A 23788-nucleotide genomic window follows, 5' to 3' on the forward strand; every position below is an offset into this window, starting at 1 on the left:
ACGTGTTTTCTCCTCCCGCCAATGGGTGGAAGCGCCGCGTGAGCCTGTTCCCTCCCCCCCGGTGCGCCTGAGCCAATCGAAAGGGTGGTGTGTGTGCGAGGGCAAGTGGGGAGGGGGACTCAGCTCAGGACAGGGAGGCCCTGCTCGCAGGTCCCGGGGTCCCGGTGGCAGCCGGAGCGCTTGGTCCGCAGGCAGCGGGCGGGTGGTCCCCCCCTCCGCCCCCACCCCGCGCGTGCGCGCCCCGGCCCCTCCCTCCCTGCCACCCCCCTCGGCTCCCGCGCGGCGGCGGCGGTTCCTTTCCCCCTCCCCCCAGCCCTGGCTCCGGGGGACCCCGCGATGCCGGTCCGCACCGAGTGTCCCCCGCCGGCCGGTGCCTCGGCCGCTTCCGCGGCCTCGCTCATCCCGCCGCCGCCCATCAACACCCAGCAGCCCGGCGTGGCCACCAGCCTGCTCTACAGCGGCTCCAAGTTCCGCGGCCACCAGAAGAGCAAGGGGAACTCGTACGACGTAGAGGTGGTGCTGCAGGTGAGCGCCGGGCCGGGCCGGCCGGGGCCCGCGGGCCTCCTCGCGGCGCTCACGGGCCGTGCCCGCCCCCGGCTTCTCGAGCCCGCAGCCGCGGACCAGGCCCTCGCCGCCGGGCCTCCTGCACCAGGCGCTTCACCCCCCGGGACCTGCCCAGCTGGTGTCTCACACTCTCCAAGCCCCAGCCCTGACTTGCCCCTCACACCGGAGCCTGTCGGGAGCAGCTCCTGGCAGACCCTGAACACTGTCCCGGAGTCGAAGCCCGTGACCGGCCTGCCTGGGATCCGGAAGCCCCCCCCCCGTGATTGGCCACCCTCAGACCTGAGTCCTTCCTCCCCAGGACCTCTCGTCCCGAGATCAGCACCCCCCTCCAGTCCCTTTCAGACCCTGAAGAGCTCTCCACTGGTTTCTCCTGACTCGGGACCCTACCCGAGGCTGGGCCCATGTCAAATTATCTCAGACCTGAGACAGTCATCCTCCCCTCCCCTTTCCTAAGTTCCAGGGATCCTCAAACCCTGGGGCCCTCCTCCCAGGATTTCTTCCTTGGGAGAGCCTAGTTAGTCCCCTCCGACCTGGCTACCTGGGCACACTCCCTCCATTAGACCCTGAGCGCCCCCCAGCCCACAACTGATTCCTAGCCTCTGGTAATTACTCCCCTCAAGACCAGGCACTCACATCCTGGGTGCTGCTGAGTGGAGTTCCTCCAAGTATGTGGGGATCTTGCCTCCTGGCCTCCCTCCCCCCACAGCTGTCCCAGTCTCTTCCAGGCCCAGGCACCCAGCTGCCCCCAGCCCCAGGCCTCCCGCTCTAGGCTTCTCATGCTCCCTGCCTCCATTCTTTGGCCACCTCCAGTCCCCTCCTAGTCTCCCCGGCTTGCCTCCCTAACCCATACCTTCATCTTCCTCCTCGGCTCCAGGGGACCCTCTTTCTGTGTTCTTTTATCTACACAACCAAGGCTTCCTCCTGGTCTCTGATAGCCATGTGCTGGGAAATCGAACTCACCCCGTATTATTTCTCACACGGTATTTCCTTGCTGTCCGCGTACACCTCCCCTCCGCCCCCCCCCCCCCCCCCCCAATTTGACCTGGATTTCCTAATACCTGGTGCCAGCCTCTGGTAGCTTTGGAGCGACAGCTTTACCTACTCTGGCCCTTTTCTGCACCTCACCCCTCTCATGCAAATAGAAATACACTTGACATTTTTTTCTCCAGGCAGAGATCAACAGTAGTTCATACTCCTTTTTCTCTCCCTTCCCCACAAAACCCCTTCCTGTGTAGCTACCCTTGCCTGCCTCAGGATCCACTTTCCTCCTCCCTTTGCCCCTTTTTTCCTTAGTGTGAGGCCCCGCCTCCTAAAGCCCCTCCCCATCTGCCCTCTTGAAAGGCCTTTTACAGAAGCTCTGAGGACCTAGTGTGCCACCTTACTGCTCCCATGCCTGAGGACAGAACCTAAGATGTGTCTTTGCCTTATGTGCCCTTGGCTCTTTAAAAATAGTAAATTTTGGACAGCCTCTCTTCTGAGCAAGTGGGTGTCCCACCCAAAAGACAGTGCGGCTACATTTTCTTTCTCCTAACCGTAGAGCACCATTACCCTCTTTTTTCGTACTGTTTTAGGGGAATCAATAGTTTCATCTTTTTTTGGTGGAGGAAACTGCCTCTTCATGTTAATTGTATCTTTGCTCCATAAACTTAACTTTTTCACGTGAGCTGTGGCATTTGTTATAACTGGAAAACTGTTGTGACTGATTCATTCAGTCTTCATAATTATATGCCTCATGTAGTGATCCCTCTTGTCTTTTGCTTAAAACGTGAGAATTTAGTATAAAGGTAAAGACTTTTTTCTTTATTGTGGGGGGCAACATCGTAAAATTCTGGCAGTGAGCTCCTTGGTGTGGGTCGTGTTTGGAATGATTGCGAATTTGTGCCGATTATTTATTTTGATGGTTTCTGATGTGGTAGACCAGCAGGGTCGCTAAGTGTCAAAGAGAAGTGGTCTTTGACTTCTTCAGCAGCTCCCCGCTTCTGTCATTCGTGTGTTTCCAACGTCCTATCGGGTGCCCATGTCCTTGTGAACTAATAGAAGTGGTGATTGAGTTGGTGCAGGACTGACTGGTCTCAGGGCAGCCCAGAGCAGAAGCCCGGCTCAAACCTCAGTAGGATGTCTGCTGGTGGGAGCTGTGGCCGTGCCCAGGAATGCCGCCCTACATCTGGATTGGTGAGCTCTTTGTCCATCACTGAGACCGTCAGTGGCCTGTGAATTGGCCCATCGTCTCCCTGGTTTTTCAGCCAGGACCAGTTTCTTGGACTCAACCTTCTTAGAATATACCTCAGCCTCTTTCCTGCTTACTTGCTTTGTTTCCTAACAGCTTTGTTGAGATAGAGTTCGCATCCTACGCAACTCGCCCACTGATGGTGTTCAGGTCAGTAGTTTTTAGTGTACTCAGAGTTGGGTAAGCATCCCTGCAACCTAATTTTAGCCCCCTTTCATCCCGCCAAAGAGAAACCTCACCTCCTAGCCATCACGTTCCCGAAGATTTGCTTATTCTGGCCATTTCACGTATGTGGAGTCATACACTATGGGACCTTTTGTGTCTCGCTTCTGTTGCCGAGCGTCATGTCCTCAACGGTCACCCGCATCGTAGGATGTGGCCGTGCTTTGTTCCTTTTTATCATTGCATAATAATCCATTGTATGGATATATAGCATTTTGTTGGGCCTTTGAGCAGTCGGTGAACATTTGAGTGGTTTCCACTTTGGAAACCATTTAACGATGGAATGAACATTGCTGTATGAGCTTTCATGTGGACACTGTCTTCATTCCTCATGGGAGTGGAATGTTGGGTCTGATGGCAGCTCTGTGCTTACCACTCCAAGAAGCTGCCACACCGATTTCCGAAGTGCCTACCCCAGTTTTCATTCCCACCAGCCCCGTATGAGGGTCCAGTTTCCCCACAGCCTTGCTGACACTTTTAACTTATTGCCTATCTCTTTGATCGCAGTCCTGCTAGTGGGTGTGAAGTGGTGTCTCATTGTGGTTTTGATTGGAATCTCCTTAATGACTAACAATGTTGCACATCTTTTCTTGGGCCTTTCTGGAGCCCGCCTTTCTTTCTTTCTCTTCTTTCTTTCTTTCTTTCTTTCTTTCTTTCTTTTTCTTTCTTCTTTCTTTCCTCTTAATTCTAGTTTAGAGAGTTTCCCAAACCTTCGTGAGATTCTGGCTGGGTTTCCCTTGTTGCCGTTGTTACTGTAACTACTCTGTTTCTCCTCTGCCATGCAAGGAGCCAAGACCAAAGTGAAGGCCAGGGTCACAGTGAAGGGGTACTAGAAAGAGCAGCTGTTGGACACAACTGTGCTGTGAGACGTTCTTGCTAAACATTTGCCTTGTTATCTTTTTCATCGAGATGCTGGCCTGGCGTTCAGTGTAAGTTCTCTGCATTGTACTGTGTTTGAGTTCACCAACTGTCATCGAGATGAGTTGGGGCAGAAAGGGAGGGATACATGGTTGAATGGAGGCCAAACTGAAATTCTGATTCTTGAGCATGTGATAATCCATGCAAAATGTTAGCCAACTTCCAGTTCGGTTTTTAATCTTATTAGCAGGTATCTTGGCCACCTGATACCCTTTCCAGCAGCTGTGAAACCCCAAAGTGTATTGAATTCAGTGAGAATTGCATACATGAAATTTAAGGCCCCAGGTTAGAGCTTGGTGTGTCCTTTAAATAAAGTCCTTTGCTGAACCGCGTTAGTGCAGATCAACCACTTTAGATCACATCCAAGGCCAAGGCCAGCCGATGAGGATATTTCAAGTGATTTGGCAGTTTTCACATGGGCTACCTTTGTCACTGGGTCCAAACTGTGGGAGCATTTCAGCTTCACTGAAGCCCATTTGCTTTGGTGCTGACCTCCTCTGGCTGACTGTGCTCATTACAGTTTTTAAGGATTGCTGGAGTATATGATTTACGGTGTAAACGAAAGTAGTTAAGTCCCCAAATCTGAAAAATACCACAGAACTTTCCTAGTTGTTTAAAATGAGACCTCACTTAACATTAACATCTACGTGCCAGCGGCATTGTACTTGGGTTTGCTCTCTTTCCAGGGGTCTGCTTTTTAAGGGAGCCCAAGTTATCATGAAATGTGAAAATCTGCCTGTTCGGGACCAGTCTGTATAGATTTGGGTGAATTGTATCAGTTCAGGCGCACTAAGCTGTAAGTAAACCATAGCCACCTCAAAATAGTTTAAAGAATGAGTGAACCTAGCACTTCTGATTACAAGAAACTCGGAGGTGGCTTGGTTCCAGATTGGTCATTCAGGGGCCTCGTTCCCTTCCCTGTTTCTCCGCTGCCATCCTTGGCATTTCCCGGCCTGTTTGTCCTCATGGTCTCTAGGTGGCTGCCGAGGGCCTGGGCACTCGTACAAGTACTGCCACTTCCAGGGGAAGACAGAGGGCCTCCTCAAAAGCCAGCATCTTTCCCAGAGGCCTCCCCAGGAGACTGGCACACATACCTGATTGGTTGGGTCACTCGCCCCTAAACTAATGACTCACGAGGGAACAGGGGCATGTGTCTGCCTTGGGTCCATCAGGGCTGCCCAGGCCCTGTGGGGCCGGGGTGGGTGCCAGACCAGGATCTGGGCCCTGGCAGCATGGAGAGGTCGGAAATTGGTTGTTGGGTAGGCACCCTGCAGTGTCTCAGCAACCCGTAAGTGGTGGATACTCAGCCTTAAAATCTCCCGTGCCTGTTACCCCTATTCATTGTAGCCTCCAAACTCTTCACCAAGAAGTATGGGCGCTCGGCTATGAAATGGGCAGAGTGAACACTTAACAATGTATTCCGATCTGGGGGTCAGCATTTTGGTTCATAACGGAAATGTTTGCCCAAGCAGTCTTTGTATGAGGTCTTTCCTGAATATGCTTCCCATTTCATAAAGAACTAATGCACAGGGACGCGTGGGTGGCTCAGTCCTTAAGCTTCTGAACCTTCATCTCTGGTCATGATCCCGGGGTCCTGGGATCGAGCCCTGCATCTGGCTCCCTGCTCAGCAGGAAGCCTGCTTCTCCCTCTCCCACTCCCCCTGCTTGTGTTCCCTCTCTCTCTGTGTCTCTCTCTGTCAGAGAGATTTATTTATTTATAAATAAATAAAATAAAATCTTTTTTTAAAAAAAAGAACTAATGTAGGATTGTGCTTAGTGTGAGTGTAGGGGAGGAGTACACTCCGGAGACCGGCAGGAGGCCTGTGTGCATGGGCTCGCTGCTCCAGAAAAGCACTTTGGTCTCGAGATACTCAGCTGAGGAGGTTGAGAGGGTCCTGGGATCAGCTTCCTTGGTCTGAACAGGCCCATGGGTAGGGCGGACTCCCGAAGGTCTTGAAGGCCGGTGAGCCCCGGCCGAGCTCCATGGGCACCCACCTCCAGACCTCCCTTAGCCCACGTGGCCTGTGCCCGCAGAACATGTGGATTTCCACAGCATCCCCAGCTTGTCCCAGGGGTTCCTCCATTTGTAACCAGACTGTGTGTCCTTTTCCTTCCAGCATGTGGACACGGGGAACTCGTACCTTTGTGGATACCTGAAGATAAAAGGCCTTACTGAGGTAAGCACTCCTTCAAATGAACTAGAGCTAGATGGTGGGCCGCACGCATGGCCTTCTCAGGGTGTGAATGGCCAAGAGCGTGGACCCTGAGGCCCGACTAAAGCTCCCTGTGAAGTTGTACTTCACACACAAAGGATGTAGTTTTGATGTGTCCTGTTGGAAAGTGTACAGATGCACAAATCTTTAAAGTTTATAAAGAAGTCACAGTGTTCCCAACACTATTGATTTTCTTCTTAGTCCTTTGGTGGGAAAAAAATATAGAGTAGGAATATGACTACCTCTCATTCCAAGTTTAATGGTTTCTGAGCTATGCATTAATCCTTCCAGGCCCGAGGTCTTTGACATTCCTTAAACCCCTTCACTCACTGGAACGATGTCAGGTGATCACCCAGATCCTAACCCAAGGAGCTACTAGGGAAATGTAGAGGGTTTTCCTTTCTCTGCACCAAACTTTTGAAGTCTCAGAACTCCTAGGGATATGGAAGGCAAGAAAGAGCATCCATTCTTTCCCTGCTAGTGAGTCAGCAGGAAGACCAGGAGGGGATGGAGCCCAGCCGCCTAACTCCTCCGTGAGGACCTGGGCCTGACCTGGCTGCCGTGGTGTGGGCCTGACCAGTCCTCCCTGTCCGTGGCCCGGCTCCACCGAGCCTTGGGAAGGCCTGGAGGGACGTCCTTTCTCTGCCTCTTGCTGGGGCTGTGAGCTTTCGTTTCTCTTTCCTAATCTGTAAAATGAGAATGAAAAATACCCGCTCTGCTACCGTTGTGGTGAACACAGAACAAGGTTTAGCATTGTCGAATCACCACGCGGACCCACAACCCATGTGATGGCGCGCATCAACTAGACTGGGATAGTAAATAGAGTGGGATACGGTAGGATATGGGGCGCCTGGGTGGCTCAGTGGGTTAAAGCCTCTGCCTTCGGCTCAGGTCATGATCCCAGAGTCCTGGGATCAAGCCTCGCATCAGGCTCCTTGCTCAGTGGGGACCTGCTTCTCCCTCTGCCCACCACGCCCCCTGCTTGTGCAGGCTCCCTTGCTCTCTGTCAGATAAATAAATACAGTCTTTAAATTCTAAATCCAGTATGTGGTCACTGTATATAATCACTGAAATGCCAAAAAATGGTGGGATTCTCTGAATGACTTTATTGCCTGTATTGTAAAATAGAGCTTTTCGGGTTTGTTCGCTTTTCCATTTATAGTTGTGAAAATATCACATATGTAACTTATTTTAATAAAAGCATTTAAATGGTTGGGTTTTAGCCCTAGTCTTCCTCATGCATACAATATAGAAAATGAACTCTTCAATTGGAGGTAATTTTTGTCTCTTAGTTACCTCACATTCACAAATGAGCACAGTTTTTATTTATTTATTTTTAAAGATTTTATTTATTTGACAGACCGAGATCACAAGTAGGCAGAGAGGCAGGCAGAGGGAGGGGGGAAGCAGGCTCCCTGCTGAGCAGAGAGCCCAATGTGGGCTCGATCCCAAGACCCTGGGATCATGACCTGAGTTGAAGGCAGAGGCTTTAACCCACCTAGCCACCCAGGCGCCCCTGAGCACAGTTTTTAAACTGTGCCTTCTGGAAGTAAAATCCCAGAATTGTGAAGAATGGGTGTCAGGTAACATTTTCTTGGTAATTCTGAGTCAACCACCAGTGGGGAGAGGGGACATTTCTAGGGAGGGGCCCGCGTCTGGCACAGGGCTTAGGAGCCCAGCCTTCGGGGAGTCATGGGCTAACCCTCCCCTCATTCACTAAACGAATTTGGAAGCTTCTGCTGAGGTTGGGCAGACTTGTTTGAACCAAGGAGATGTCACACTAACCAAACTCGCCGAGACGGATATATACACAAGAGTGTGCGTTTACGCATTTCTGAACTGAGGTACATGCATGTTCCAGAAGTTCCCTCTGACTTAGTAGCCAATTGGGTGTTAATCCCCCAGGAAGAGGGTCTACATGGAAAGCCAGACCCATCACCGGAGAGGTTTTGGTCGGCCTGGAATCCGTGTGGGGAGTGGTTTGGATGATCTGAATGCCTGACCACAGCTGGACCCCCGCAGGAAGCCCTTGCCTGCCTTGGGGCCGGGGGTTGCTGGCTTCGTCTCTTCCTCTCTGAGTCATTTTCTTGATGTCCCTCCCGCAAACGGAGTTCTTCCTTTGGCTTTAAAACTTACCGCCGGTCTGGCTCTATGCAAGTGCTTGAATCTCCTGGTCCTACCCTGGGAGACAGTTAATCTCTCTGGTAACTTCTGAACCTATTGACTCGTTCATCAGGCAGTGTTTCTTTTAATTCTCAGAGCTTGGGGGTACCTTGCAGTCCCCTTGATACACTGCCTGAAATGTTTCCAGCGCAGAATCAGTTCATTAGGAAAACGTGCAGTTGAGCCATAAGTATCATCTTTGTACTACAAGACGACCGCTTTATCATTTTCTTCCTTTCTGTCTTTTTTGTGGAAGCTTAAAAAAAAATGTTAAAGCTCAAACCTCAGAAAATCCACACGTGTAGCTTTCCATTTAAAATCTCAAGTCAGGGGGCACCTGGGTGGCTCAGTGGGTTAAAGCCTCTGCCTTCGGCTCAGGTCATGGTCGCAGGGTCCTGGGATCGAGCCCCGCATCGGGCTTTCTGCTCGGCGGGGGACCTGCTTCCTCCTCTCTCTCTGCCTGCCTCTCTTGCCTACTTGTGATCTCTCTCTGTTAAATAAATAAATAAAATCTTAAAAAATAAAAATAAAATAAATAAAAATAAATAAATAAAATAATAATAAAATAAATAAAATAAATAATAAATAAAATAATAAAATAAATAAAGATAAATAAATAAAATCTTTAAAAAAAAAAAACCTCAAGTCAGGTACTAACTGATCCAGAACTTTCTTTCTTAGTAGATCTCCCTAAAACAGATAAGCATGATTTAATTTATACTTTTATTTTATTTATTTAAAGATTCTATCTATTAGAGAGTGAGAGAGAACACAAACGGGGATGGGCAGAGAGAGAGAAGCAGACTCCTCGTTGAGCAGGTTTGACTGACCTGAGTAGGTGCTTAACTGATGGAGCCACCCAGGCACACCTTCATTTATTTGTTTGTTTGTTTATTTCTTTTTAGATTTTATTTACCTATTTGACAGAGAGAGAGATCGCAAGGCACCCCCATTTATTTATTTTTAAAGATTTTATTTTTAAGTATGGACACCCAACATGGGGCTCCACCTCATAACCCTGAGAGCAAGAATCACATGTTCTACCGACTGAGCCAGCCAGATGCCGCTAGTTTATACCTTTAAAATCAGGTTTCCAGGGTCGCCTGGGTGGCTCAGTGGATTAAAGCCTCTGCCTTCGGCTCCAGTCATGATCCCAATGTCCTGGGATACAGCCTCGCATCGGGCGCTCTGCTCAGCAAGGAACCTGCTTCTTCTTCTCTCTCTCTCTGCTTGCCTCTCTGCTTGTGATCTCTGTCAAATAAATAAATAAAATCTTTAAAAAAAAAAATAATAAGGGCTCCTGGGTGGCTCAGTGGGTTAAGCCTCTGCCTTCAGCTCAGGTCATGATCTCAGGGTCCTGGGGTTGAGTCCCACATCGGGCTCTCTGCTCAGTGGGGAGCCTGCTTCCCTCTCTCTCTCTGCCTGCCTCTCTGCCTACTTCTGATTTCTGTCAGCCAAATAAATAAATAAAATCTTAAAAAACAAAATAAAAAAAATTTAAAAAAAGATTTTATGTGCTCATTTGACAGAGACAGAGGCAGGCAGAGGGAGAAGGAGACTTCCCGCTGAGCAGGGATCCTGCTGTGGGACTCAGTCCCAGGGCCCTGGGGTCATAACCTGAGCCGATGGAGCCACCCAGGCGCCCCACAGATTTATTTTAAACACGTGTAGGTGTCTGATGCAGAATAAGAGGGGCCTACCTAGGGTCTGGAGAAGAAAGTGGGACCTCTGTGGTCCCAGGGACATTAGGACTTAGATCCATGGCTTGCCGGGCCAGTGACCGTTATTACCACGTTTCCAGGAAACACCAGGGCCTGGCAGGCTGGGCCGAGGGGTTGCCCGGTTGGTTGGTCAGTTGATTGCTTTTTCATAAATGCAGAGAAATGGTGGACTTCTGTGAACTTTTTCTTCCATTAGTTTTTTTCAAAATCTTGGGTGCCTCCTTATTAGCAGGTGACCAAATAGCAAATAAAATTGACGGGAGTATTCTAAGCATCCGGTTAGGATGACAGCTTATTTTTTTCCCCATGGTATTTGTTTCTGTTGTTGTGATTTTCCATCGCAGACGTAATTTACATGTATTTTCCTTAGAGTGGATGGCCTTAGTTCATATGATAGAATTAAATGTACCCTAATATACCAAAGTATTCTGCAAGAAAACAAAACAAAACACCCACCCCTGGAAGCCTGAAGAATGGAAAGTAAATTCCTTGCAAAGTAAATTCTACTTAGTTACTATCTGCTTTGTATTCTAGAACACTCGGAATGCACTTGTCCAAAATTCTTTTCTGAGGGAGCAGTATGTAACAAGTGAAGTCGAAGGAGGGTTCTCTGCTTCTGGCAAACTCCATAAAGTCCAGAAGACTCTCTGGGCACCCAGGTCACGTTGACGCTGCTGCCATTGGCAGATCGCTGGACTGACCCAAAGGTCATTGCTTAGCAGAGTGATCATTTTGTCCAAGTCCTGGGAATAAGTTAAAGTCAGGTTGATTTTTTCCTTTGGGAAAGGTAAAAACTCCTGTTTGAGCCCTTATTCTGATACTTGGTTTTTTACCTTAGGAGTATCCAACCCTTACGACCTTCTTTGAAGGAGAAATAATCAGCAAAAAACACCCTTTCTTAACGCGGAAGTGGGATGCAGATGAGGACGTGGATCGGAAACACTGGGTGAGTAGGTCTTTGGTCTCCTCCGGGCCCCCCAGGCCTTGGAAAGTCAAGGAACTTAGCTCTCTGGGTCTTATCATTGTCCCCTGTCCTGTCTGCCTGTACACCATTCCTTTCTCATCCTCTGTATGTGGGGAGCCCTGGGAGACACAGAGCAATGGCCTTTGTCTTTGGGGTTAGCATGAGGTGGAGATGCAGTTTCTAGACAGCTGCTTCTCCGCTGGCATCTCTGTGTGGGGAGAGCCCTGGCAGTGGGGGGGGGGGGTTCTCACCCAGCTCCAGACCGACATGCACGGTCACAACTTCAGCATCATCAGGATGCCACTGGAAACTCCAGTGCCCCCACTTCTGACTGTCCCGTGTGGGGTGTGTTCTGACTCACCATTATTGAACATTTTGAGACAACTTAGAGTCACCGTGCTCGAGTCTTTTCATTGGCTTTCATACAAGTTTATGCCTTCAAAAATCCGTTTCCCAGCCTGTCATAATAGCCTTCTGGCTTAGTTGACCATGGCCATGGTGCATTTTGGTTTATTTTATTATTGTTTTTTTAGTTTTTAGTTTTTTGAGATTTTTTTTTTTTAAGATTTTATTTATTTATTTGACAGAGAGAGATCACAAGTAGACAGAGAGGCAGGCAGAGAGAGAGAGAGAGAGAGAGAGAGAAGCAGGCTCCCCGCCGAGCAGAGAGCCCGATGCGGGACTCGATCCCAGGACCCTGAGATCATGACCTGAGCCGAAGGCAGCGGCCCAACCCACTGAGCCACCCAGTCGCCCCAGTTTTTTGAGATTTTATCTGTAAGTAATCTCTGTACCTGATGTGGGGCTCGAACCTATAGCCCTGAGATCAAGAGCTGCACGCCCCACCAAAGAGCCAGCCAAGCACCCCAGTGAATTTTGGTTAAACACTGAGGAAGTCCAATGTGCTCACCCTCTAAACCCACCCAGAGTGATTACGTCCATAACGAAAACTCTAGAATGCCTCAGGCTTCCCACTACACCTCTACCTGGCCTGTCCGAGCTCTCTCCTGATTCCAGCACGATAGTCCTTGGACAGGACTCCCTACCGCAGACCCTCGTCCTAGTTAACCTCACTGTAGGTTAACCGCTTTGCTTGTTCATGTTTTCTACTTGAGATTGGAAAGGAACATCCTTCAGATGCTGAATTTCAATTCAATTTAAACTTGAGCTTTTAAAACCATTTTTGATAAGTTACATGTTTTACCTGTTGTCGCAAATACACACCGAAAGTCAGTCCTTTGTGTGTGTGCAACACGAGGGAATGAACAAGAGGGAATTGGGGAGCCCGAGCGGTGCGCGTAGAGCCGGCATCAGGAGCAGAGTTGGAGGGGCTCCCTGCTGCCGTCTGGTCCCAGCCTGCCCGATGCGGGCTCTTCCGTGCTGCTCGAGGCCTCACAAGATGGATCCCTTCTCTCTCGGACAGCCCTGGCGGGAAGGCTCTTCCTTGTACTGAGCCACAGCCTATCTCCTGTCCAACCGGGGTTTTCCATCTCAAATCAGTTCTGCCAAAAAGGCGAGGTCTTTGAGACTCAGTGAATAGTCAGTTCTAAGCTAGGTCTGTGGCAAGTTAACTACCTGGAAACCAGCTGTTAGTGTGCCAGACTTCCACTAGAACACTGGAAAATATCTGGATCTCCTTCGTTAGGCTGAATTGACGTATTTTAAGTGACACAGGGACGAAGAAGGCCATCCTTGGTATGTTAGGATGAGAAACTCAGCCTCTGGGCCCTTCCTCACCCAGCAGTCTGGGCACCTTTGCAGTACTCTATTTCCTGTACCTTTCCCAGCCCACGCTGGTGTCCCAGTGTCCCATGTGGGATCCCCATGTGTCAGGGCTTCACCAATGACTGACAGAGGCATGCCCCGGAGACATGGCGGGCTCTGTTCCGTTCCAGACCACCGCAATAAAGTGACTATTGCAGTAAAGTGAGTCAAATGAAATCGTTTTGGTTTCCCAGTGGATATAACACTTATGTTTACGTGATACTATAGCCTGTGAATGGCACAGTAGCATTAGGTCTAAAACAACAATGTACACACCTTAATTTTAAAAAAACTCAAAGACTGAGAAACGCTCAGCATCCTCTAAGCTTTTCGCAAATCCTAATCTTTTTGCTGGTGGAGGGTCTCGCCTCAGTGTTGATGGCTGCTGACTGGCGGCGGGGGTGCTTGCAAAAGGTTCGGGTGGCTCTGGCCATTTCTCCAAACAAGAAAACAGTGAAGTTGACCACCGTGATGGGGGCTCTTCCTTTTGTGGACGATTTCTCTGTGGCCCCGGATGCTGTTCGATAGCATTTTATCCACCATGGAACTTCCTTCCAGACTGGAGTCCATCCTCTCAACCCCTGCTGCTGCTTTACCAGCTAAGTTCATGTCATATTCTAAGTCCTTTGTTGTTGTTTTAAGAGTCTTCACAGCATCTTCACCAGGAGTAGATTCAATCTCAGGAAACCACATTCTTGGCTCCTCCAGGAGAAGCAGCTCCTCTGTTCAGGTTCCATCATGAGCTCGCAGCCACTCAGGCCCATCTTCAGGCTCCGCTTCTGCATCTGGTTCTCTTGCTGTTGCCACCACATCTGCAGTGACTGGCCCCACTGAAGTCTCAAAGCCTCACAGTCATCTGTAGGGTTGGAATCCGCTTCTTCCAAACTCCTGTACTGATATTTTGACCTCTTCCTGTGAGTCACAAAGGTTCTTAATGGTATCCGGAATGGTGGATCCTTTCCAGAAGGTCTTCAGTTTACTTTGCACAGATCCGTCAGAGGAATCACTCTCTGTGCAGCTAGGGCCTTCTGAAGTCTATTTCTTAAATAAAAAGCCTTGAAAGTTGAAATGAGCTCTTGCTCCACAGGCCGCAGAGTGGGTGCTGTGTTAGCAGACCTGAACACAGCGGAAGTCTCACTGTCTGTCACCATCAGAGCTCTTGGGTGACTCGGTGCCTTGTCAAGAACCAGTAATATTTTGAAATTTTTTTTTCTGAGCAGGAGGTATGAACATTCAGCTTAAAATATTCAGTAAACCATGTTGTAAACAGACGTGCTGTCATCCAGGCTTTGTTCCCTTACTAGAGCACAGGCAGAGTAGACTCAGCATAACTCTTAAGGGTTGCGGGGCTCTCGGAATGGCCCGCAGCGTCGGCTTCATTTGAAGTCACCAGCTGTGTCAGCCCCGGGCAGGAGAGTCGCCCTCACCTCCGACGCTCTGAAGCTGGGCGTTGGCTGCTCTCCGGCCATGACAGTCCTGGATGGCATCTCCACCGACAGAAAGCGGTTTCGTCTATGTTCAGAGTCTGTTACTTAGTGTGGTTGTTTAGTGTAGTGTATTAGCTTAATGAGGGTCTGGAATCTTCTGGAGAACTTGTTGCAGCCTCTCTGTCAGCGCGTGCTGCTTCAGCCTGCCTGTCTGTGGTATGCAGACGACACCATTCCTCAGTCCTCCCGAACCAGCCTCCGCCAGCTTCGGCCTCTCCTGCCACTTCCTCACCTCCCAGCCTTCCCCAAACTGAAGGGGGAGTCACAGCCTTGCTCTGGGTTAGGCTTGGGCTGAAGCGAGTGTCGGGGCTGGGTTGGCCTTCTCTCCAGACCACTAAACGGCTTTGTTATCATTCATCTGTTCCCTCTAAGGCCCTCCTCATGTCCTTCTAGAACTTTCCTTTTGTGTTCACGGCTTGGCTCACTGGTGCAAGAGGCCTAGCCCCGCCCGTCTCAGCTTCTGAGATGCTCAGTCATTTCTAGCCTTTGATTTCAAGTGAGAGACATGCAACTCTTCCTTTCTCTTGAACACTTGGGGGCTGTGGTAGGATTATTAATTGGCCTCATTTCAATATTATTGTGTCTTAGGGAAGAGGGAAGCCTGAGGAGACAGGGAGAGAGAGGGGGGAATGGCCAATCAGTGGAAGAGTCAGAACACATGCATTTATCGATGAAGTTTGCTGTCTTATTTGGGGGCAGTTGGTAGCACCCTAAAACAATTCTATTGTAACATCAAAGATCACTCATCACAGATCAGAGTAATGAAAAAGTTTGAAATGTTGCAAGGATCACCAAAATGTGACACACAGACACAAAGGAAGCAAATACTATTGGAAAAATTGTACTAACTGACTTACTCAACACAGGGTTGCCACGAACCCTCAATTAAAAAAAAAAAATGCACCATCTGGGGCACCTGGGTGGCTCAGTTGGTTAAGCATCCAACTCTTGGTTTCCGCTCAGGTCGTGATCTCAGGGTCGTGAGATCGAGCCCTGCATTGGGTTCTGTGCTCAGTATGGAGTCTGCTCGAGTTTCTCTCTCCCTCACCTTCTCCCCCCCGCCAATAAATAAATAAATCTTTTTTAAAAATGCAGTATCTCCAAAGAGCAATGAAGTAAAGTGCAGTAAAACCAGGACCGCCTGTCAATTGGAATCAGAGACCTTGTTTTTCACCCTCAAGTTTTCCTGATACTTGAAGTCGGTATCACGGTGGTGCCCTAAAGTCAAGATTCCATATACTTAATCCAGTTAGAATAGAAATACACGTGTTGGGGCGCCTGGGTGGCTCAGTCCTTGAGCGTCTGCCTTGGGCTTAGGTCATGATCCCAGGGTCCTGGGATGGAGCCCCCCCCATCAGTCTTCCTGCTCAGCGGGAAGCCGGTTTCTCCCTCTCCCACTCCTCCTGCTTGTATTCCCCTCTCTCACTGTGTCTTTCTCTGTCAAATAAATAACATCTTAAAAAAAAAAAGAAAGAAAAGAAAAAGAAATATACGTGTCACAAATTCTGTATCTTAAATCTTATTTTAGGTATTTTCTTATAAAATGAATGCATATTTATTTTTTAAATATTTGAGTAAATAGACAAGCAGAAGGGAAAAAATCATCTATAACAACAATACCCAAAGTTAAAACAGGTATTAACCTTCTTTTTTCTTTTTTTTTTTCTTTTACAAAAATAGGATCATGAGACACAGTTTTGTAGCCTATTTCTAGTCTCTGCTTTTAAAAGGACTTAACATATATTACCCATTTCCTGTTTCTACTTCACTGGCTGGCCCCAAGCCACGTTCCTGTGTCAGAGGACCCCGCTTTAGTAAAGCCCTTTTCTGCCTTCGGGGTGACGTGATGGCTCTAAGTTGTTCTGCGTGGCTCGTGTTGATTGACTAGGAGATCTTCCCGCCAGTCCTTCCTGGCTTTGCTTGTGGTAAGGTGTCCTGAGAAAAGGCCCTCTGGAATCACATTCGTTCCCAACCCAGGGGGCCTTTCCTCAGACCGCATTAACTAGGCAGGTGTCATGCCCTGCTGCCTTGGCAGGGGGCGGTGAGGGGGTGGGTGGGTCAGGCCTGAGTTCACGGATGGGGACCACAGGCTCCCTTCCGCCATCCTCCACCTTTGCTGCTCTGTGGGCACATCCAGCCGCCGTCACGCCTTTGCAAAGGCACTCGCCGCTGGGCGCAGGAGGACAGTTGTGACACCGGCCTCCCCCTCCGCCCATCAGTCCTCATGCTCAATTTTTTGCTTTCAGGGCAAGTTTCTGGCTTTTTATCAGTATGCAAAATCATTTAATTCCGATGACTTTGATTATGAAGAGCTGAAGAATGGGGATTATGTCTTCATGAGGTGGAAGGTAAGGTCCCAGGCCAGCCAGAGCCTGCACCGCACCCAGCGCCCCATCTGCTCCCTGGGTCTGTGCTCATGACCGCTTGTCTCCGTGTAGCACCTTTACACGCTCACAAAAGTGGGCACAGCTCCAGGCCACACTGGCCAGCTGCCACCATGCCCCATGGTTTGTCTTTGGTGACGCCGTTTGGTGGTTTAGCAGATGAATTCATGCTTGGAGGGGGCGGTGGTCGGCCCTCAGCACCCTTGACTCTCCAGGTTGAGTCGTCCCTGGTGTTCTGGGGACTCAGGGGAGACCCAGAGTGCGTCCCTGTCACTTCCTGCTCTCAGTCGCGAACCCGTGTAAGTGACTGTTCCCTCATCACGTTCTAGCCAAGCTTCAGTGCGCTCTCAGCTTGCCTGCTTCCCTCCAGCAGGAAATGAGGGACCAGGAATGGAATTTGGGTTTTCCACTCTCACGAGCCCTCAGAGAGCTCCATCTGGCTGGACTCGAGAGATTGGCTTTGGGCTGACACGTCTTTTGTGTTCTCTTTTGATAGCTTGGGATTTACTGCATTCCAGCCACAGGCTGGCAAAATCGTGAAGCGGGTTTGTGAAATCACTTTGAGCAGACACCTGCTTCCAACCCCTGGTTCCCAATCCGTAGGAGAAAGCGGTTTTATCTTGAAATCTTGCCAGCTTCCATACAGGCAAATCATTGAGCGTTATTCCCAATCTTTAGTTTGTACAGCTAAGAATTTGGGGAGGGGGGCGGGCTCCGTCCCTTCTTGCATAGACACAAGCCAAGTGCAAAGGGTAAAAGCCCAGTCTGCCCTCGCGAGCTTGCTCTCTGGTGGGAACCGTGCCAGCAAATAAAGCACTAAAGGAAGTATCTTGCAAGGTTCCAATTTTAAAATTAATTTTTAAAAACTAGCATTTCAGAGGTTGAGGAAAGGGACGGAGAGAGTCTCTCAGTGTGACTCGCTATGGACTTTCGGTAGACCTCCTGGGGCCCTGAGGCCACTGACCTCATCTCACCGGGAGAGTAGGTCCCCGGATGTAGCCTTTCAGCTTGGCTATGGGAGATCACAGGCTCGCCTCTTCCCAAGGTGCCCGAGCAAGAACGGTACCCTTCTGATGGCCGTGGATGAGGTGTCGGGCTTTTTGAGGGGGTGTTACGCGGGCAAGTGGTGATTGATCTGCCCTCAGAAAGCAGAGGTGATCAGGAGCCTAGCTCCAGTTCCCGGGGTGAGCCAGAAACCTCCTCTTCCCTGGTCGTTCTGTCAGTGGGCTCTGACACGTAGGTGGGTATTGAGGCATTTCCAAGATGCGTGGACTCTAGAGCCCTCTCTTCATTGCTGATCTCAGTGAGCTCAAGACACAGGCTACTGTGTTAGCATCTAGAATGCTATTGACAGATCGGGTTGAAATGCAGATGTCCACCATCATCCGGCAAGTCTGGGCAAGGCCATGGGACACTGGAGCCTGAGAACCACCTGAAGGCTAACGGGAAGTCCCAGACGCGGCTGGAGCACACCGTCTGTTACTGACCTCCTCCATCTGTGTGCAGGAGCAGTTCCTGGTCCCAGACCACACGATCAAAGACATCAGCGGCGCTTCCTTTGCCGGGTTCTATTACATCTGCTTCCAGAAGTCGGCAGCCTCCATAGAGGGCTACTATTACCATAGGAGTTCAGAATGGTAAGGCACCCCAGAGGCAAAGGGGGCGGCTTGCCGCTGTCCCCCACCCCAGGCTCTCCCTTCGCTTGCCGAGTCCAAAACCCTCTCCACCTGTTTCTGCGTAGCTTCTGTGCTCTATCTGCACGTGGGGGCCTCTTTGAATGATCTCAGTTGCTCGTGGAGGGACTCCTATCCCTAACCATAGAGCAGAGTAAATCTCAGTGTGCTCACTGAAGAAACTCACTGCTCAAAGCTTTCAGGCACTTCTGTTATCAGCAGCATTTCTCCCAACCTTGGCCACTTTCGTATTTCTTCCCAAATTGAATCAGTAACGAAAACGTAGGCTCCAGCTATGGACAGGGTGAGTTTTGCTGTTAGCAGCCTTTCCGGTTTTGGGGTCACAGTCCTTAGATGCTGGCCCCATGCGCTCTGGTCTCAGTCTGGTGACAGAGGGGCCCCCATGGGACCTGGCAGTCCTGCCCCGTGTTTCGTCTGAGGTGAGGGGTGGAGTGCCACCTCAAGTGCTGGCTTTGGTCCCCTTTCTGGGGACTCTCCTGACCCCTTGCTGCTGCTCCAAGCACCTTGCTGGACCTGAAGAAGGAACCCGGTCGCAAAATACCTGATTTCCTCTCCGAATGTAGGAGCACTGTATCCCCTTCCAAATGTTTCCCGCTTTGGCGACTTGCGAGTGATGTCTCTCGCTGGCTTGACTCAGGTTCCTTGTTCAGTGGCAGCAAAATGAGATCTGCAAATCAGTGCCCCGATTACCAGGGTTTCAGTAATTGCCCTGTTTTCAAAGGAGTTTTTCAAACCTGTTATAGCCTTTTTAAAGTAATAGCTCGATGGAGAGAATTCACATACCATACGATGCACTCACTGAAAGCATGCAGTGCGGTCGTCCTGAATGTTCCCAGTTGTGCGGCCATCACTCCGTGACCAGAAACCCTATGCCCCTTAGCCCTCAGCCTCGAGTCCCCATCTCCTCCTAGCCCGAGGCAACCACTGACCATCTTTCTATACAGACACGCCTATTCCCGACATTTTCTATAAAGGGAGCCTCATACACATGACGAACCAGCCTTCGTGTCTGGCTTCCTACACCCAGCCTGGTGCTCAAAGCTTCGGCCATGTGGCAGCATGGGTCAGCCCTTCATTTTAACTGCTAGATAATTTTCCGTGGTACGGATGGACAGCAGCCCCTCCTTATCTGCGGTTTTGCCTTCCGCAGTTTAGGTTATCCGAGGTCAGCACAGTCCAGAGGCTGATGGTCAGTGGTCACGTGCCTGCCTCACTCGCCTCAACTCCTCACGCAGGCATGCCCCCCCCCAAAATCCTCACAACAGGAAGGGTGACAACAGCACAAGAAGAGATTTCGAGAGAGAGACAGATCACATTCATGTAACTTTTCATCCCCGAATATTGTTATAACTGTTTTATTACTAGTTGTTGTTCATCCCTTACTGTGCCTGACTTAATAAATTGTACTTTACCATAGGTTTCTGTACAGGAAAGAAACAGCATACGTAGGATTCAGTACTCTGCACAGTTTCCGGTATCCACTGGGGAATGTATGCCCCCAGATAAGGGGGGGACTGCTGTACAACGTTTTGCTTCTCCGTTCATCAGTTGCAGGGTTGTTTCCCCCTTCTGCCTGTTGTGACTAATGCTGCTGAGTGTATAAGTATCTGTTTGAGTTTCTGTTTGAATTTCTGCTCTCAATTCCTTCAGGCATAGACCCGGGAATGGAATTGCTGGGTCATACAGTAATTCCCTGACTTTTGAAGGAACCGCTAAAGCATGTGATGCACTGGGTTCCAGTTTCTCCACATCCTCCCCAACGCTTGTTATGATGTCTTTATGATTATTGCTGTCCTAGTGGGTATGAAGTGGGGTTTTGTGATTTGGATTCATATATTCTGATGGCTAATGCACAAGCTTTTCCTCATTTTTTTTTTGGTGGTTTTTTTTTGGTGAGAAATAAACTGCTTTTTCCCATGCTCCTCCTCACTCCCATGTGAAATAAGAAAAGGGAGAGCTAGCATCTACCCTGTCAACTCTGAATGTCCCCTGGGGGTTATCGTCCCCGTGTGCGGATTGTCCCAGCCTCTGTTTCTCCTTCATCCGCTTAACTCCTTGGAGCACCTACCAGAGAGGCAAAAACAAACACCTCAGAACTCTGATTTTCTCAAAGCCTCATAGCCGTGTCTAGGAAGGGGAGAAAATGCAGTGAATGGTAACATAGGCTTTGGAGTTGGCTGGGAAGTCCCTGTATTCCGTGAGTAGTCGTGGGCTGTGCTCTGCTCCCCATGAGGCCCCGAGGCTGGTCCAACCCAATGTTTCTGGAGAGGCTGAGTGTTGGACAACAGAAAGAGGCAGAGTGGAGGGCAGGGATGAGGCCCAGAGCTTGTCCGCCTCTCCTATTTTTTAAGATTTTATTTTTTTGACAGAGATCACAAATAGAGCAACAGGCAGAGAGAGAGGAGGAAGCAGGCTCCCTGCCAAGCAGAGAGCCCGATGTAGGGCTCAATCCCAGGACCCTGAGATCATGACCCGAGCTGAAGGCAGAGGCTTAGCCCACTGAGCCACCCAGGTGCCCCCCGCCTCTCCTTTCGTAAGAGGTACCCTAATTGCTTCGTGGTCAGAGCATGAGACCTAGAAGCAGCTCCTCGTAGGTAGAGCTCAGGAGAATGAACCAAAGAAACAGAAAGAGAAGCAAACTTGGTGCAGCCGCAGAGCTCTGAGATGCATCTGCCTTCTGATTCCAGCCTGGGGCCCGCCAGGCGCTCTGGCGGTGGGGAGGGGGTTCCGCACCTCTGTTCGGTCTTCAGCCTGCTTAGACTGCCTCCGTTTCTCTCTCTCCTCGCACTGCAGGTATCAGTCTCTAAATCTAACTCACGTTCCTGAACACAGTGCGCCCATCTACGAGTTCCGGTGACAGCGGTTCAGAGCAGGAACCAAATAAAACTGAACTTGGCAAAAAAAAAAAAAAAAAGAAAAAAAGAAAAAAAGAAAAAAAAAAGAACTTTGCCAAGAAAATTGTGTACCTGCCAGAACCAGGAGAACGTGTGTTCCTGTTTCTTCATGAGCAGACTCGCATTGGAAAGCATGAATGTTAACCCACAGAAACCAAGGAGCACGGCCGACCCTTGGGGCAGGCGCAGGGCGCGTTCTCCGCCCTTCCCTGCTCTCAGCGGCAGTTTGGTCTTCATCTGGTTTTAAGCTACCTTAAATGCACTTTTCCTTCCTGCACAGCTAACTTCTGTATCACCGAAAGGCCCATGAGGCCCATTCCTTCCTCCATCCCCACCTCCAACCGATTAGAAGGTCAGTCCCCCCCAACCCCAATCACCCTCAGCCTTGGTGCTCAGTGGTCTTTGCCCAGGCCCCAGCCCTGTGCGCCGCCTCCTCCCCTACCCCCAGTTGCTTAGTCTGGTAGCTTAAGAGAAGGCAGAGCCCCAACACACGTGTCTCCCCCCACCCTCCCCAGAGCTCTGTGCAGGGAATTGGGGAGCTACAGCAGCATCTGCCAACGAAACGGGAGGCAGAGGCTGCTTCACGGGGTCACCTGGCACTGCCCAGCCCCGCCGTGTTCATGCCGACCTAGTCAGTGGCTGGCAGGTTCCCTGGGCCTGCCATCGGGGATCACTGAATTTTAAGGCTTCCAGATCCCTGGCAGGAACAGATTCCGATCCTGCTCCACTCAGCACGTTTGCTCCAAACTTTTGAACTTGAGGGCAATACTGAACTTTAAAAAAAAAAAAAAAAAAAAAAAGGAAAAAAGGAAAAAAAAAAGAGTTTTTTTATTACAAAATTATTTTTATGGTCCCTTTAACAAGGACCCTATGGCAAATGCACAATTATTCAGAATTACATTTTATCGTTTTCACATTGAAAACAGCAAATGTTGACTTAGTAATTTTTATACCTATATCTATATGTAAATGTATATTTAATCAACCAGCAGTTTCAAACTAGTCATCCTGGTACAAAAGTTTTGCAGCATTGCATCCACTCTAGTGCTCAACCTGAGAGCTGTCTTTGGGGCCTGGTTAGCATTTGTACCTCTCCTTTTGCTACTCACGACAACAGTGCTCCGAGGCGACCTTCTCCGTTGAGCCCAAGGGGCCGCTGTTCTCCCGAAACAGCACTCTGAAATGTTGGGTCGGGGGAGGGGTGGGAACATGAACACGCTCAAATAACTCAAGGCTCACGTGCCAAAGTGTGTGTGTGGGTGTGTGTGGGCAGGGTGTGGTTTTTTTGGGGGGGGTTGTTTTTTAACGTTTTAAAAAGCTTAATAGGTTGGCATCATTTGGGGCATCACATCTGTTGGCAGTTTATGAGATTTGCTCAGAATTCAGGAGGGAGAGCTGGAACCCACAGGAGCAAAACGGGCTGAAAGCTGTATATCCAGGGCCGGCGTAAGCACACACGTGGCCCCTCAGTCTACAGGAGTGTTGGGGATATGGTGTATTCTTATAAAGTGACTTTCCTTTTGACAACCTTTGTACTGTGCATGACTGAGACTGAATTTCGGGGAAGCCTTCAAGAAGAAATACTTGGGAAACTAGGCAGTGGCGCCAGGACACCGAGGCCGTGTCATCCTAAGGCTTTGGGCAGAGGTGAGACCGACCCCTATAGGGAGGCCAGGATCTTGGAGGCCCCAGAACGTTGGAGCCCCAGTGACCGCAGTGGCAAAAGGATTCCCGTCCGTTTGGCAGAGATGAGTCCTATGTTGATTCTGAAACTTCCAGGCATCAGGATGGCTGGCTCTGGTCCCACCAGCCGATGGCACAGTACTGAGACCACGCTGGCTTGGCCCCCGTGTAGCTGGCAGGAATCCTGTGAGTAGAGGACACGGCGGGGCCGTGCTTTCCCGGGCTGCACGAACCGTCCATTCCCTTCTCACAGTGAGCTCACCCAGCTCGGCTGAATTTTGCAAGCTCCTTGAAGGCTAGAGGGAGACCCCACACGGAACCTAAGGGGTGAGCTCCCTCCCTGGAGTTCATCGGGACCCTGTCCGTGTGGCTCTGGAGGTCGGTCAGTCCAGTGCACAGGAAAGACATATGCAAACACTGCTCCCATTCAGCTAGCCAGATGGGCCCGGTTCGACTGTAGGATTTCTTCCTTTTTTTAGCGAGGTAATGAAGTGTACCCGTTGTATTGGGGAAAATGAAGAAGTGATACTTTTGCTAGATCTTCTGGGTGCATCTGTGATGAAGCTTTGTTTGCATAAACATCTGTGCGGTTGAGGACAGGGAAGGCATTATCTGTCCGCCTCCTCTCAGTAATTCCCAAACGATCGACATCAACCCTTTCTTTCTCTTGAGTCCCCAAAGGAACTTTGGGGATCGTCCCCACCCGGGGTTACCCTTTCCTGAACCTTCTCAGCGGTTTACATGCCTCTGGTACTATGTGCAATAGTTTTGGTTGACACTTGTGTTCAGTAAGAAATCAGTGCAGGTTGCAGATTTTCTACCGTCTTCCTCCACCCCAAACCTGCCGTGAGGTGGGATCTTAGGGATTCCCACTGCTCAGAAGGCCTCCA

At 49.9% G+C, this 23788-nt stretch overlaps 1 protein-coding gene and 1 long non-coding RNA gene across 2 annotated transcripts; both read left to right on the top strand.

The window, feature by feature from the left end:
* Nucleotides 1-60: 60 nt before the first annotated feature.
* Nucleotides 61-21235, top strand: GID4 (GID complex subunit 4 homolog; the record flags this gene model as incomplete). The annotated part of the gene is made up of 6 exons (XM_047706041.1): nt 61-525; nt 6049-6108; nt 10867-10974; nt 16490-16591; nt 18134-18264; nt 21115-21235. Coding segments are annotated over 6 exons (930 nt in total), but the record flags the coding sequence as incomplete, so codon positions are not given.
* Nucleotides 2471-4775, top strand: LOC125087047 (uncharacterized). Its single transcript, XR_007123338.1, has 2 exons — nt 2471-2736; nt 2888-4775. It is a non-coding gene; the product is annotated as an uncharacterized LOC125087047 (long non-coding RNA).
* Nucleotides 21236-23788: the final 2553 nt, after the last annotated feature.

This window comes from Lutra lutra, chromosome 16 (assembly GCF_902655055.1).
Source record: "Lutra lutra chromosome 16, mLutLut1.2, whole genome shotgun sequence".
Classification (NCBI taxonomy): domain Eukaryota; kingdom Metazoa; phylum Chordata; class Mammalia; order Carnivora; family Mustelidae; genus Lutra; species Lutra lutra.